We start from the raw sequence: 14939 nt of genomic DNA, 5'->3' as shown, positions 1-14939 counted from the left end.
CCTGCTGGAACACTATGTCGTCCTTTTCATACCCATAGTACTCGAGTGTACAAAGTAAGCCGTCTTAATGCAAAAATACCCAGACTCATGTTGTTCAGTATGCCAAGCAATTAATGCCTAGCTACTTACATACCACTCCATGATAATTATATTCAAAAAGGAGAAACATTGAAGTTTTTGGCAAAATTTCTATAACAACCTTTATTGAAACAGACCATCAAACATATGTTAACAAACAAGATTTCAAAGATGTGATTAAAAAGGACACCAACACTGGCCGCACTCAGCACTAAATGTAATACTAAAGGGCTTCAATCAACATGATATTTTAAGGACCCCATCACCTACAATGTCCATCCACCTGCTCCCAAAGGTTAATGGAGGGAGCCTCAGTCTGGGTAAGATGACCCTTTTATTCAACTTAACATATGTTGATTTTTGTGACCATATGTATTAAGGGGGCAGTATGGGAGAGGAATCCCCAGAGAAGATTCTACAACAGCCACTAGGCTACATTGATTAATGTCCTCCCTCCATTAACCTTTGGGAGCAGGTGGATGGACATTGTAGGTGATGGGGTCCTTAAAATATCATGTTGATTGAAGCCCTTTAGTATTACATTTAGTACTGAGTGCAGCCAGTGTTGGTGTCCTTTTTAATCACATCTATTAATTCTTGTTTGTTAATATATGTTTGATGGTCTGTTTCAATAAAGGTTGTTATAGAAATTTTGCCAAAACTCCAATGTTTCTCCTTTTTGAAAGTAAGCCGTCTTGTAGGATACTCACATATAGCTCAGCATTGAGACCACCATCGATCATGGTCAAGTATCCAATGCCTTTGGCTGTGAAACAACCCCATGTCAACAGGCTTCCTCTACCGAACTGGAAATTTCCTTCAACTTCTCAATCTGTTAGCCCCTTTTCCCCTTGTTTCTTTGAGACCCATTTGCACCCATCAGAACCTAGTCTTTTGACTTTCATGTGATCGCTCCAAATCACCTGTTTCCAATCTTCTACTGTTCACTTTTCATACTTGTTTGCAAACGGAAACCAACGCTTGTTATAACAATATTGAAGTTGAGGCTTCTTCACCTTTTTTCGGACCACCATTCAAGACTTGTGTAATGTGCATGGCACGGTGCTTGCATGGACGTCTGTGGTCTCACTATTATAAAGCATACGAGCCACTACCACTGCCGTGTTTGTTGTGCCAGAACTGATAGACTTTGGGATGAGCCGTCTTGTTGACTGGATGTCCACCTTTTGGCTTCTGAATGGATAAAAGGACTTCATTTTGTATTCTTACAACTGTCATGGCACTCACATGATCCAGTTTGGCAATTTCTTGGGAGAGGGACTGCTATCAATTACCTGGATGATGCTGTTTTTCTTTTCTTGGGAAATCGTCTTCATGGCTGCTTCTCAATTCGAACCTGTGACCTTTTGATTGGGAATCAACCTAATAATACACTGTGAGAATGGGAATGTGAGAACAGGTTGTATTTTGTATTAGGCTGGAGTCACACTTGGCGTAAGACAATACGCCTTGTATTATACGTCCGTACTATGGCCGTAATACGGAGAAATGTTCCCAAAATATTGATCCGTAGTCAGGGTGTGTCAGCGTATTTTGCGCATGGCATCCTCCGTATGTAATCCGTATGGCATCCGTACTGCGAGATTTTCGCGCAGGCTTGCAAAACCGACATCTAATGGATTTATGTGCTCAAATGTTTGGGAAAACATATATACAGTATATATATATATATATATATATATATGTCATTGAGACACATCTATATATATATTCTGTATTTAGATTTCATTCAGCGCGATCTCTGTGAAAAGTCGGTAATTCAATTGCCGGCTTTTCATTTCTCCTGCACAAACCCGACAGGATATGAGACATGGTTTACATACAGTAAACCATCTCATATCCCCTTTTTTTTTGCTGATTCCACACTACTAATGTTAGTAGTGTGTATGTGCAAAATTTCAGCGCTGTAGCTGCTGAAATAAAGGGTTAAATGGCGGAAACAATTGGCGTGGGCTCCCGCGCAATTTTCTCCGCCAGAATGGTAAAGCCAGTGACTGAGGGCAGATATTAATAGCCAGGAGAGGGTCCATGGTTATTGGCCCCCCTGGCTACAAACATCTGCCCCCAGCCACCCCAGAAAAGGCACATCTGGAAGATGCGCCTATTCTGGCACTTGGCCACTCTCTTCCCACTCCCTGTAGCGGTGGGATATGGGGTAATGAAGGGTTAATGCCACCTTGCTATTGTAAGGTGACATCAATTATGACACCTATCCATTATTAATCCAATTGTTTGAAAGGGTTAAAAAACACACACACACGATTAAAAAGTATTTTAATGAAATAAACACAGCGGTTGTTTTAATAATTTATTGCTCTCTCAATCCATTTGCAGGCCCTCGCTTGGCAAAATAATAAACGCACAAGATACATACCTTCTGCTGAAACGTCACGTCCCACGAAGTAATCCATCTGAAGGGGTTAACTAATATTACAGGCACGAGCTGCGATAAACCACTCGCTCGTGCCTGTAATCCCCCGGGTGCTGAAAGGAAAGCTGGATCTGTACTTACCGTACATTGAGTCGCGGTGAGGCGCCCTCTGGTGGATGTTCTCATGAACTGCAGCCTGGGAACTTTTTCCCACGCTCCAGGTCATATGAGGACATCCACCAGGGGGCGCATCACCGCGACTGAAGGAAATGTAGGTCAATGACCTACATTTCATTCATTCGCCGGGGAATTACAAGCACGAGCACAGCTGCATTTGCAGGGCTCCTGCTTGTAAATTATTTTAACCCCTTCAGATGGATTACATCGTGGGAAGTGATCGGACATCAGAAGGTATGTATCTTGTGCGTTTATTATTTTGCCAAGCGAGGGCCTGGAAATGGATTGAGAGAGCAATAAATTATTAAAACAACCGCTGTGTTTATTTCATCAAAATACTTTGTAATCATGTGTGTGTATGTTTTTTAACCCTTTCAAACAATTGGATTAATAATGGATAGGTGTCATAATTGACGCCTCTCCATTATTAATCTGGTTTAATGTCACCTTACAATAGCAAGGTGGCATTAACCCTTCATTACCCCATATCCCACCGCTACAGGGAGTGGGAAGAGAGTGGCCAAGTGCCAGAATAGGCGCATCTTCCAGATGTGCCTTTTCTGGGGTGGCTGGGGGCAGATGTTTTTAGCCACGGGGGGGCCAATAACCATGGACCCTCTCCTGGCTATTAATATCTGCCCTCAGTCACTGGCTTTACCATTCTGGCGGAGAAAATTGCGCGGGAGCCCACGCCAATTTTTTCCGCCATTTAACCCTTTATTTCAGCAGCTACAGCGCTGAAATTTTGCACATACACACTACTAACATTAGTAGTGTGGAATATGCAAAAAAAAAGGGGATATGAGATGGTTTACTGTATGAAAACCATGTCTCATATCATGTCGGGTTTGTGCAGGAGAAATGAAAAGCCGGCAATTGAATTACCGACTTTTCACTAACACCGCTGCGTATTTCTCGCAAGTCACACTGCTGGTCCGTGTGGAATCCGTATTTTTCTCGCCCCCATAGACTTTCATTGGCGATTTTTTTGCGCAATACGCTGACAAATGCAGCATGCTGCGATTTTGTACGGCCGTAGAAAGCCGTATAATACTGAACCGTAATATACGGCTAATAGGAGCAGCCCCATTGAGAATAATTGTGCCGTATGTTATGTGAGTTTTACGGACGTAGTTTCTGCGCTCTTACGTCCGTAAAACTCGCATGTGTGACCCCGGCCTTATTCAGGAAGAAAAAGATTTTTCCACCACCAGGAACAAAACAGTAACAATGCAGTGACATGACAAGATTCTGCCTATAAAATGATGGTAGTCTCATGCTCAAAACAGTAGTGGTGGATGGTGAGATATGGAGCCTGAAAGTCAAAAGTTCAAAACATTATTACCTTTTTGCTCTTTACTGTATGTGCTGTAAAGAGCAGGAGTCGGGGCGCCCTTCTCGTGAGTAAAGCAGACTCATGACTATAAATTAGTGATATTTATTGGCTACTAGGAAAACAGATCTAATAGCTGTAAGAAACTACCCTTGCTTACATGTAAACACATAGGTTCTCTCTGATAATTTTACATATATATATATATATATATATATATATATATATATATATATATATATATATATATATATATATATATATATACACTCACTGTCCACTTTATTAGGTACACCTGTCCAACTTCTTGTTAACACTTAATTTCTAATCAGCCAATCACATGGCGGCAACTCAGTGCATTTAGGCATGTAGACATGGTCAAGACAATCTCCTGCAGTTCAAACCGAGCATCAGTATGGGGAAGAAAGGTGATTTGAGTGCCTTTGAACATGGCATGGTTGTCGGTGCCAGAAGGGCTGGTCTGAGTATTTCAGAAACTGCTGATCTACTGGGATTTTCACGCACAACCATCTCTAGGGTTTACAGAGAATGGCCCGAAAAAGAAAAAAAATCCAGTGAGCGGCAGTTCTGTGGGCGGAAATGCCTTGTTGATGCCAGAGGTCAGAGGAGAATGGGCAGACTGGTTCGAGCTGATAGAAAGGCAACAGTGACTCAAATCGCCACCCGTTACAACCAAGGTAGGCCTAAGAGCATCTCTGAACGCACAGTGCGTCGAACTTTGAGGCAGATGGGCTACAGCAGCAGAAGACCACACCGGGTACCACTCCTTTCAGCTAAGAACAGGAAACTGAGGCTACAATTTGCACAAGCTCATCGAAATTGGACAGTAGAAGATTGGAAAAACGTTGCTTGGTCTGATGAGTCTCGATTTCTGCTGCGACATTCGGATGGTAGGGTCAGAATTTGGCGTAAACAACATGAAAGCATGGATCCATCCTGCCTTGTATGGAGCATCTTTGGGATGTGCAGCCAACAAATCTGCGGCAACTGTGTGATGCCATCATGTCAATATGGACCAAAATCTCTGAGGAATGCTTCCAGCACCTTGTTGAATCTATGCCACGAAGAATTGAGGCAGTTCTGAAGGCAAAAGGGGTCCAACCCATTACTAGCATGGTGTACCTAATAAAGTGGCCGGTGAGTGTATATCTATCTATATACCTATATATATATATATAAATATATATATATATATATATAGATATATATAGATAGATATATATATATACAGTATAATGACCATATTCCGTTTTTTTTATCATAGGGTCCTACAGGACAAAGGGGAACACCAGGAATACAAGGTCCAAAAGGTCAAAGGGTAAGTAAAAGTCAATCTATGGAATTCAGGTCTAGGTTCTCCAACTTGTGGCTCTAGAGCCACTTCAGTTGTGTTAGAAAGTGACCGAAGAGCTAGAAAAGATTGGGTTCATCTGATTTATGCTAGAAAAGATTGGGTTCATCTGATGTATCTTTATGCCGTCCATCTGAATGTAAATTTGACCACAATTACTCCATATACCTAAACTAAACCAGGATGAGATCAAAGGTAAGAATGGAAGATGTAGAGAATGCTGGAGTTCAGTTCCTTGTGACTTTCTGCCTTTGCTAAGTTATATTTGTAGCAGGTAAAACAGGGGTAGTAACATGTATGGCACCCTCCTTTATAAGAAAAAGTCCACAGATCTTTGGCCCTCTTCTTGCTATAACTGACTACACTTCGCTTTGAATCTGAGCTTTAGACAAACGTTTTCAAGACGCTGGTCTATTGAAATAATAAGGGAGGGTTCCATGATGGAGACAGAATCGAGTTAAGTGAAGGTAATTGCTTGGTCTTGTCTTTTTTTCAACCTGTATAGCTATTTAACTATGTAACAAAGAATATAAGCTATTGCCTTGCCAGAGCATAGATGATAACATGTGGTTTTCTGGGGATCTTACCCCCCCAATCTCAACAGGGTTCCCAAATGCCCCATATGAATGAAACGATGGCGGCACATGCACACCACCACACCCTTATTGTCTATAGGACTGATGCATGTGGGACCATCACTCCATTCAAACAAGACACTCCAGAATCCCATTCTCCTGATTGGTGGGACTCCCAGTAATGTGTCCCCCATCTGTCTTGGCACAAGACCACCAATCTTAAGAATGGGGATCGCATATGAATAGAGCCATGGTCCTTCATTCGCACCACTGCTCCCTTCCTTGTCTATGGGGCTGAACTATATGAGACCATCACTCCATTTGAACAAGGTACTCCAGAACGGTGGTCTCCAGACTGGTGGGAGATCCAGTAATGTGTCCCCTAGTGATCTTGGTACAACTCCTTAACGTATTTTGCTTGTTGATTACCCTACAATACCAGCTGATGACTGCAGGATCCAAAAGGTAAAGCCTCCAATGGGCAAATTTTGGTCTTGGCTGTCCATACATAATTATGATTTTCTGTAGCTTGAGTTCCCATTGAATGTCAGTCAGCGGCGATGATGTCTCTGTCTGTGACTTGAGTCCTCGCTGACAAGATTCTCTATACAATCTTATGATTAGCGTAAAGAAGAATGATCGGGAGACAGCTGTAAACTATTTGTACCCTGCTAGCGGTGGCCTGTTTGTCAGACATAATTGAAAAGCTGATGTATTTGTTTATGAATATGTTCTGAGAAGACTCTGAGAGAAAGATGCTAATTAGACACAGAGTGCAAGCTAATTAAGTGACCCTCTCTGAAGCTGCACAAATCAAATGCTTATGACTGAGCTATAAAACTGGAAATGGCCTTGTCTATGTGTATAAGTCATGCAGAGATCGCATCTAATCCAGATGTGGTGCAGGAAGACACGTCAGCGCCAGAGGTACTGGATACTTGTAATCAGGAGGAAGTAAGAGAATTAAGAACGGACTAGAAACTATCAATGGTGGGACACTGTACCAAGATACCAGAGAGTTTGGGTACTAAAGTCCAAATATGAATCCTCCCCCACGCCACATACACCAAAGTAACAGAATTCAATCAATGGATTACATTTTCCCATAGAAATCTGTTCTCTGTCTCAAAAATCGTGGTCCTTAAAATCTCCTTCCTTGTCTTAATTTTTTTTTCGATAGTCACTAAACTCAATGGCCAATACAATGTGGGCAGCATGGTGGCTCAGTGGTTAGAACTGTTGTTTTGCAGCGCTGAGATCCTGGGTTCAAATTCCATCAAGGACGTCTGCAAAGAGTTTGTATGTTCTCCACGTGTTTGCTTGGGTTTCCTCCGGGTACTCCTATTTCCTCATGGACTATCACTACACTTACTGGTTCCTTCAGCCCCAGGGATTTCCATTCCGGCCCCACAGTGTTGCCAAGATCAGGTGACTGCTCACGCTGAAGAGCTGGAGAGAATGACTTACTGCGGCGAGACCAGGCCTCATGGTGAACTGCGGTGACCTCAGTGAGATCACCGCTAGCATTGTGCGAAAAAGTCTCTCGGTACAGCGAAGTGAACCCACATAATTTTTTTATTTATTTATTTACAGCTCAGGCACTGGCTGATGAATACTCCCATCAGCGGAGCCTGCTCTTACTATTATGAGCGACAGCAGACATAGGCTGATGGGAGTAATAGTCCCATCAGCCGACGCCTGTGAATTGAGGTCAACTTTCAACTTCGGACAGGTGAGGGATATTGTTGGTTTTTATTTTTGTTTATAGGGGACAATGGATTCAGAGGAGTAGGTGTTAAGGTGAGTATAATGTGATTTTTTTTATTTTATTCTTAATTTTGCACTTGAATACAAATCTCAACATTAAGGAAAAAAAGGTCTCCAGCTTAGAGATTCATGCCGTTAAAATCTCAATTTTATTTAGGACATTCTTAAAAACATAATCTTAGACTTGTGCAACTAATGGGGTCCCTGTTAATTAGGTTGTTTAACAGGGGCCTCATTAGTTGCACAAGTCTAAAATTATGTTTAAGAATGTCCTAAATAAAATAGAGATTTTAACGGCATGAATCTCTACGCTGAAGACAACCTTTTTTTTCCTTCTTGTAATTGACTACTACGCCTTTGATCAGGGCGGCTCCGTGCGTGGATGGACCTTGGAACCAAATTAACACTGGTGAGCTGACTATGTCTATCTCCCCCTTACCCCATTTACTGCAACTCTCAACATTGTCCCATGCTTGCGCTGAGCACAAGCAGAGCAGGGGACAATGATGTGAGCTGTTTTCAGCACCGGTACGTGTCACACGGATGTCATCTGTGTATCATCAGTGTGCATGGGTATGGGACGTTTTGCTGTTGATAAAAAATGGACATGTCAGTGTGTTTTGCGCATGGACACATGTTCGTGTGTTGACCCGTTCACTTGGGTCTACATGTGCAAATGTCTCCGGTACGTGTGAAAACTGTCACATGACACTGCCATGTGAAAGGGCCTTTCACCTGGCACAAGTAAAGTGGTGTATACTGCAAACACTTTCCTTAGGTAGCAGTAGTTTATTTTTCCTCTTTCCTCAATTTGGATCATGAACACAGACCTTAGCTGGGTCCAACAGATTTGGGGTCTTCACTTAGGAAGTTTTCCAAATTAGATAAGTCATCCTAACCTGCTCATTTTGTTGGTGTATCCAGGGGAGTTTCAACACTCCCTTGACAGATGATGTTGAGTGGAGGAAGGGATCGGACATATTTCATTTCAATTCTTGATTATTTTGTTCCAGGTGGGATAAGTTGCTACCACAGGTGTCTGGAGCGACTTATTCCCCTCTCTAAACCCAACGTGTATGTCAATGGAGGAATCGGGAGAGATATTTGTTGGTTGAACATGCTGACATCCATCTAAGGCTACATTAACATCTGTGTTGGTCAAATCTATTTCTATGCTCCATCATAACCTCAGAACAATAAGATTATTAGCGGTGCTGGATCGATCACAGGATGGACACCATCAGTGATGGCCTCACTGGAAGGGTGTGACTTACTGAGGAAGGGGTATGGTCTAATGTGCAACATAATGCACAAAAAAACAAAAAAAATGTGCCAAAGTAGTTGTGACACTTAATGCAGAAAGTAAGCCAACTAATAGGTGGCGTAAATTTAGAATGAACAGTCCTAGAATATGACAATTTTATCAAACGCTTTTAAATATATATAGCGTCATGGGCCACAGATAGTTGCCGGCCAAACGTACAGCTGAATTACCAGCTATCTCTCTCGACTCTTCAAGCACTTCTGTGTTTTCTACGGGAGAGCCGTTGCCAGACTCATAACTTGCCAAGAATAAAAGGATCAATAATCTGAAATCGCGCATGGTGGTTCCTTATCTCAGGAGGCCCCCATACACAATAGACTGTTGGCCAAGGCCACCGATATCGGCAAGTTCGGCTGACATAAGTGTAATATGTATGGAGACCATACGTTTGCACCGTGTAAGAATTAGACAGTTTTGATAAATGTGCCCCATTGAGCGCGGCCATAAATACATCATCGTTCCTATGGAAATGTAAAATTCTCAAAAGAAAACAAACTTCTGTAGCTTCTGGATAAAAGCAGATATGAGATTTATGATGTGTACGGACTGTTCATGACTGGTGATGATCTAATGGTGCCCAGTGCTTCATGTCTGATATACAACGTACCGTGCACTTTCTTCCATCCGCAGTCTACAAACAAATGGAAAGTTGCATTCCTGCAGAGCTTGTATGAACCTGCTAACTACTAATTACATGTCTCCCCATGGAATGTCTCTTCACTTCAGCATCACCTTCATCATCCATTGGCATTTTAACGATTATATTGCTAATTGCCTTTATTTACTGCAATAATTTGTGAACTGAGAAGGTTCGAAAGTGGAACAAAATGCAACAAAATGTTGATAAGAAATCACGATCAATTGATATATTGATTATTGATAAAAAATAAATTGCACAAATGTAATTGTGGTTTACAAAACAGCTAGAAAGACTCTGTTACTGGACGACCCGGCACATCCCAACATAACTCATACAGTCCACAATTAGATTGGCAGGTAATACTTCATCTCCCCAGTGGTGGCGCTGCAGGAGAATGGAACGATTTTTGCCAAAATTATAATTTTTGCAGGGATCCATTAATTTTAAGATTTTTTTTAACATGAAATGATCATTTATGTCCCCGGTGCCTCATCTGTTTGTTTGTCATCACTGATCTATAACTATTCAATCTTTTTGCTCAGGGTCCACGAGGTCCTGACGGTCCGCTAGGAGATCAGGGAAGCCCAGGGTTGAAGGTAAACGATACGATATGATCAAATGTATGTTGTCTTAGTTCGAACGTGATTAAAAAAATATTTTAATATTCCATTCTTTAGGGTGAAAGGGGTGAAGCTGGGAAAAAGGGACCTCCTGGACGCATCGTAAGTAAATTCTACACCCAAACAATTATATTACTGTATGCCTCAATGATGATACATCCACACGTGTATTCCTAAACCGGAAAAAGATCTTAAAAGGGGTTGTCCACTATTAGGACAACGCATTCTTAAATATTAAATTCCCCCTTGTAAAATTAAAAACACCTTATTCTCACCTCCCATCCAGCAGTGTCGGCACCAGGTTTCCCGAGGCTTGCGTGACATTGGCTGCAGGGCTCCCATGGCGTAAAAATCAACAACCGCTATTGAGCTGCTTCGCTCTCACTTCCTTCGGATGAACCTTGGACTTCTGGAGGAAATGTGAGCGCTGCAGCCCGTTAGTGGCTGTTGATTGGCTGCAGGGTTCACATGCATAATGTCACAGCCTTGGGATACTCAGTGTTGACACTGCTGGAATGGCGTTGGTATTGGAGGTGAGTATACCGTGCTTTTATTTTACAAGGGGGAATAAAATATTTCAAAAGGAGGTCGACGGTGTAGTAGACAACCCCTTTAAGCCTCGTTAATGAGATGGACACTGAATTACAGGGTAGCTACTTATAGGTGCCACTGTGGACAGTTTCCTTCACTCTATAGGATAGCGCATATACAAACATTGACTATAAGATTCCCAGGAGTTGCTTGAAGCTCTTGTGTAACGGTATTACTGTTCAACCTCCAGCAGAGGACAACAAATGTTTTCATGGGTGTCCACACATAGACTGCTTGCTGCTCTCTTGTAGGCATGTCTCTATAATGCAGAGAGTGACATATATATACAGTATATAAGGGCTTTATGGTTTGTTAAGGTGCATTGACGATACTCCTCATTTGTGAACAGCCATGGAATAATGTCCATTGTTGTTGTTGCCTCCGATAAATGATTTATTTCCATTCCCAAGATCTGCTTCCAGCACAACATGTATGTGATCTGACGTATGTGATGCTTTACAGCATTCATCAAGGGGTGTTTGTAACTTGCCCCGTTGGAGTTTGTTTAGATCTTACATCCCTTTGGTTAGTGCCGATGTCACCGGACTCTCCCATCGCTCTGATGACCATTGATTCTCAGTGTGATACAGGGTGTAACCTGGTATGTGGTCTACAACTTACCCTTCCTGAGCATTCGTGCTCGTATTATAGGACAAAATAATAGGCTTATTTTCAATAAACAAGATGCCTCTCACCTAGCCAAATTAGTTCTCATGCTTCGCACTGACGAGGGCCAACAGCCCGAAACACCGTGTCTGCGAATTGAGATACTGATTTGGCTTTTATCCTAAGTCATATTGCACGACTCGTTAAAGGGTTGATTGTGACTTGTAGGATCACTGCTTCCAACAGGTGGCGCTATAGAGTACAAGTTCTCTTTTTCTCTGAAGAGGCAATTTGCATATTAAATTTCCCAGAGGAGCATTGCACGGCGAATAAGCCTCCTTAGCTTGACAAGCCAGAGCCGGTTTGTCACTCTCCACAAGGAGAAACCTTACCCCTTAGACCAATAGACGAGGTGTAATTTTCCATGCAAGAACATTAGTAGGAACCTGTCACAATGATTTTTACTAAAGAATTCAATAGTAGGTCTTCGTACAGCTACAGCTATATGAAAAAGTTTGGGCAACCCTATTAATCTTAAGCTTAATGTTTTATAAAAATTGTTTTTTTTTGCAACAGCTATTTCAGTTTCATATATCTAATAACTGTTGGACACAGTAATGTTTCTGCCTTGAAATGAGGTTTATTGTACTAACAGAAAATGTGCAATCTGCATTCAAACAAAATTTGACAGGTACATAAGTATGGGCACCTCACCAGAAAAGTGACATTAATATTTAGTAGATCCTCCTTTTGCAAAAATAACAGCCTCTAGTCGCTTCCTGTAGCTTTTAATGAGTTCCTGGATCCTGGATGAAGGTATTTTTGACCATTCCTCTTTACAAAACAATTCCAGTTCAGTTAAGTTTGATGGTCGCCGAGCATGGACAGCCCTCTTCAAATGATCCCACAGATGTTCAATGATATTCAGGTCTGGGGACTGGGATGGCCATTCCAGAACAGTGTAATTGTTCCTCTGCATGAAAGCCTGAGTAGATTTGGAGCGGTGTTTTGGATCATTGTCTTGCTGAAAGATCCATCCCCTGCGTAACTTCAACTTTGTCACTGATTCATGAACATTATTGTCAAGAATCTGCTGCTACTGAGAGGAATCCATGCATCCCTCAACTACACAGCCCCAAAGCATGATGGAACCTCCACCAAATTTTACTGTGGGTAACAAGTGTTTTTCTTGGAATGCTGTGTTTTTTTGCCGCTATGCATAACGCCTTTTTGTATTACCAAACAACTCAATCTTGGTTTCATCAGTCCACAGGACCTTCTTCCAAAAAGAAATTGGCTTCTCCAAATGTGCTTTTGCATACCTCAGCCGACTCTGTTTGTGGCGTGCTTGCAGAAACGGCTTCTTTCGCATCACTCTCCCATACAGCTTCTCCTTGTGCAAAGTGCGTTGTATAGTTGACCGATGCACAGTGACACCATGTGCAGCAAGTTGATGCTGCAGCTCTCTGGAGGTGGTCTGAGGATTGTCCTTGACTGATCTCACCATTCTTCTTCTCTGCCTTTCTGATGTTTTTCTTGGCCTGCCACTTCTGGCCTTAACAAGAACTGTACCTGTGTTCTTCCATTTCCTTACTATGTTCTTCACAGTGGAAATTGACAGGTTAAATCTCTGAGACAGCTTTTTGTATCCTTCTCCTGAACAACTATGTTGAATAATCTTTGTTTTCAGATCATTTGACAGTTGTTTTGAGGAACCCATGATGCCACTCTTCAGAGGAGATTCAAACAGGAGAACAACTTGCAAGTGGCCACTTTAAGTAGCTTTTCTCATGATTGCATACACCTGGCTATGAAGTTCAAAGCTCAATGAGGTTACAAAACCAAAAAAAGTGCTTTAGTAAGTCAGTAAAAAGTAGGTAGGAGTGTTTAAAACAAGAAAATGATAAGGGTGCCCATACTTATGCACCTGTCAACTTTTGTTTGAATGCAGATTGCACATTTTGTGTTAGTACAATAAACCTCATTTCAAGGCAGAAACATTACTGTGTCCAACAGTTATTAGATACATGAAACTGAAATAGCTGTTGCAAAAAAAAACAATTTTTATAAAACATTAAGCTTAAGATTAATAGGGGTGCCCAAACTTTTTCATATAACTGTATAAAAATCATATCCGGTCAATGTGACCCAATGTGCAGGCGCTGAGAAATCAATCTTTAAAGCGTTATGCAAATTAGCCTGGAAGTGCATTGGAGGCGGGCCTGTGCTCACTGAGTGCATCCATATGCCACCACTATATATACAGTCATGGCCAAAAGTGTTGGCACCCTTGAAACTGTTCCAGAAAATGAAGTATTTGTCTCAGAAAATGATTGACAATTACACTTTTTGTTATACGCATGTTTATTTCCTTTTTGAGTATTGAAACAACACACACAAAAAAACTGAAATAAAAGGCAAATTGGACATAATTTCACGTAAAACTCCAAAAATGGGCAGGACAAAATTGTTGGCCCCCTCAGCTTAATATTTGTGTGCACACACTCTGGAATAAATAACTGCAATCAATCACTTCCTAAACCCAGTAACAAGCTTCTTACACCTCTTTATGAGAATTTTGGACGACTTTTCCTTTATAAACTGCTCCAGGTCTCATAGTTGGAGGGGGCTTTCTCCAAAAGGCAATTTTATAGGGGTTTTCCATTACTAAAATAAAATAATGTTTATACACTCCCCTCCAGTGCCGGCGCTGTTCCAGCTCTTGTGCGGTTGTATGACATGTGATGCCCGGCGTCCAATCAGCGCTGGCCTCATTGTCCCCGCCATCGGACGTTTTGAACATGAAGAGGGGTCCGGGCTGCGGCTGATCTCTGGCGTCCTCTCCATTACACACAAAGGAAATAAACGTGTGTGTAACAAAACATGTGTGATTGCAATAATTTTCTGGGAAAAATATTTCATTTTCGGGAACAATATCAAAGGTGCCAACACTTTTGCCCACTGTATTATTTGTCGCACCATTACTGGTTCTGTCCTGATATTCTTATATAACTTGTCCTTCAATTGTATAGGGAAAGGTGGGAAGTCATGGAGAACGAGGAGAACAAGGAAAATCTGTAAGTATCACATCAAATTCTGCAAAATGTGACAAATGATGGTGACACGCAATTAAAGGGGATGTTCAGGACTTTGATATTGATAACAGGACAGGTCTGGGGGGTTCGTCATCCGGCACCCCCACACAGTTAGCAGCTGGAAGTAAACTATGCATAAATCCAAGACACCACAGCTTCGTACACTGTACTGAACGTTCCTAGATACTGTAGCTCAGCTCCTTTTCACTTCAATTGGAGCTGAGCTGCAGTACCAATAATGGCCACTACACAGTGGCTCTATACAATGTGTACTTCTGGAAGCGGTGGGACCTGCTCCATGTTGTCAGACCAATACAGAGGTCATTTTGATTGCCTACCTTAGAATTGATCATTAATATCACCCTGAGC

General features: G+C 41.8%; 1 protein-coding gene across 1 annotated transcript in view; it reads left to right on the top strand.

Moving 5' to 3' along the window:
* The window catches only part of COL24A1 (collagen type XXIV alpha 1 chain), a 256293-nt gene that overhangs the window by 179199 nt on the left and 62155 nt on the right, over window positions 1-14939 (top strand). The window contains exons 28-31 of the mRNA XM_077278882.1: window positions 5266-5319; window positions 10201-10254; window positions 10336-10380; window positions 14508-14552. Coding sequence (XP_077134997.1) covers window positions 5266-5319; window positions 10201-10254; window positions 10336-10380; window positions 14508-14552 — 198 coding nt within the window. The remainder of the gene's footprint in view (window positions 1-5265; window positions 5320-10200; window positions 10255-10335; window positions 10381-14507; window positions 14553-14939) is intronic.

Source organism: Ranitomeya variabilis, chromosome 8 (assembly GCF_051348905.1).
Source record: "Ranitomeya variabilis isolate aRanVar5 chromosome 8, aRanVar5.hap1, whole genome shotgun sequence".
Taxonomy (NCBI): Eukaryota; Metazoa; Chordata; class Amphibia; order Anura; family Dendrobatidae; genus Ranitomeya; species Ranitomeya variabilis.
This window is presented reverse-complemented; position numbering and strand designations above follow the sequence as displayed.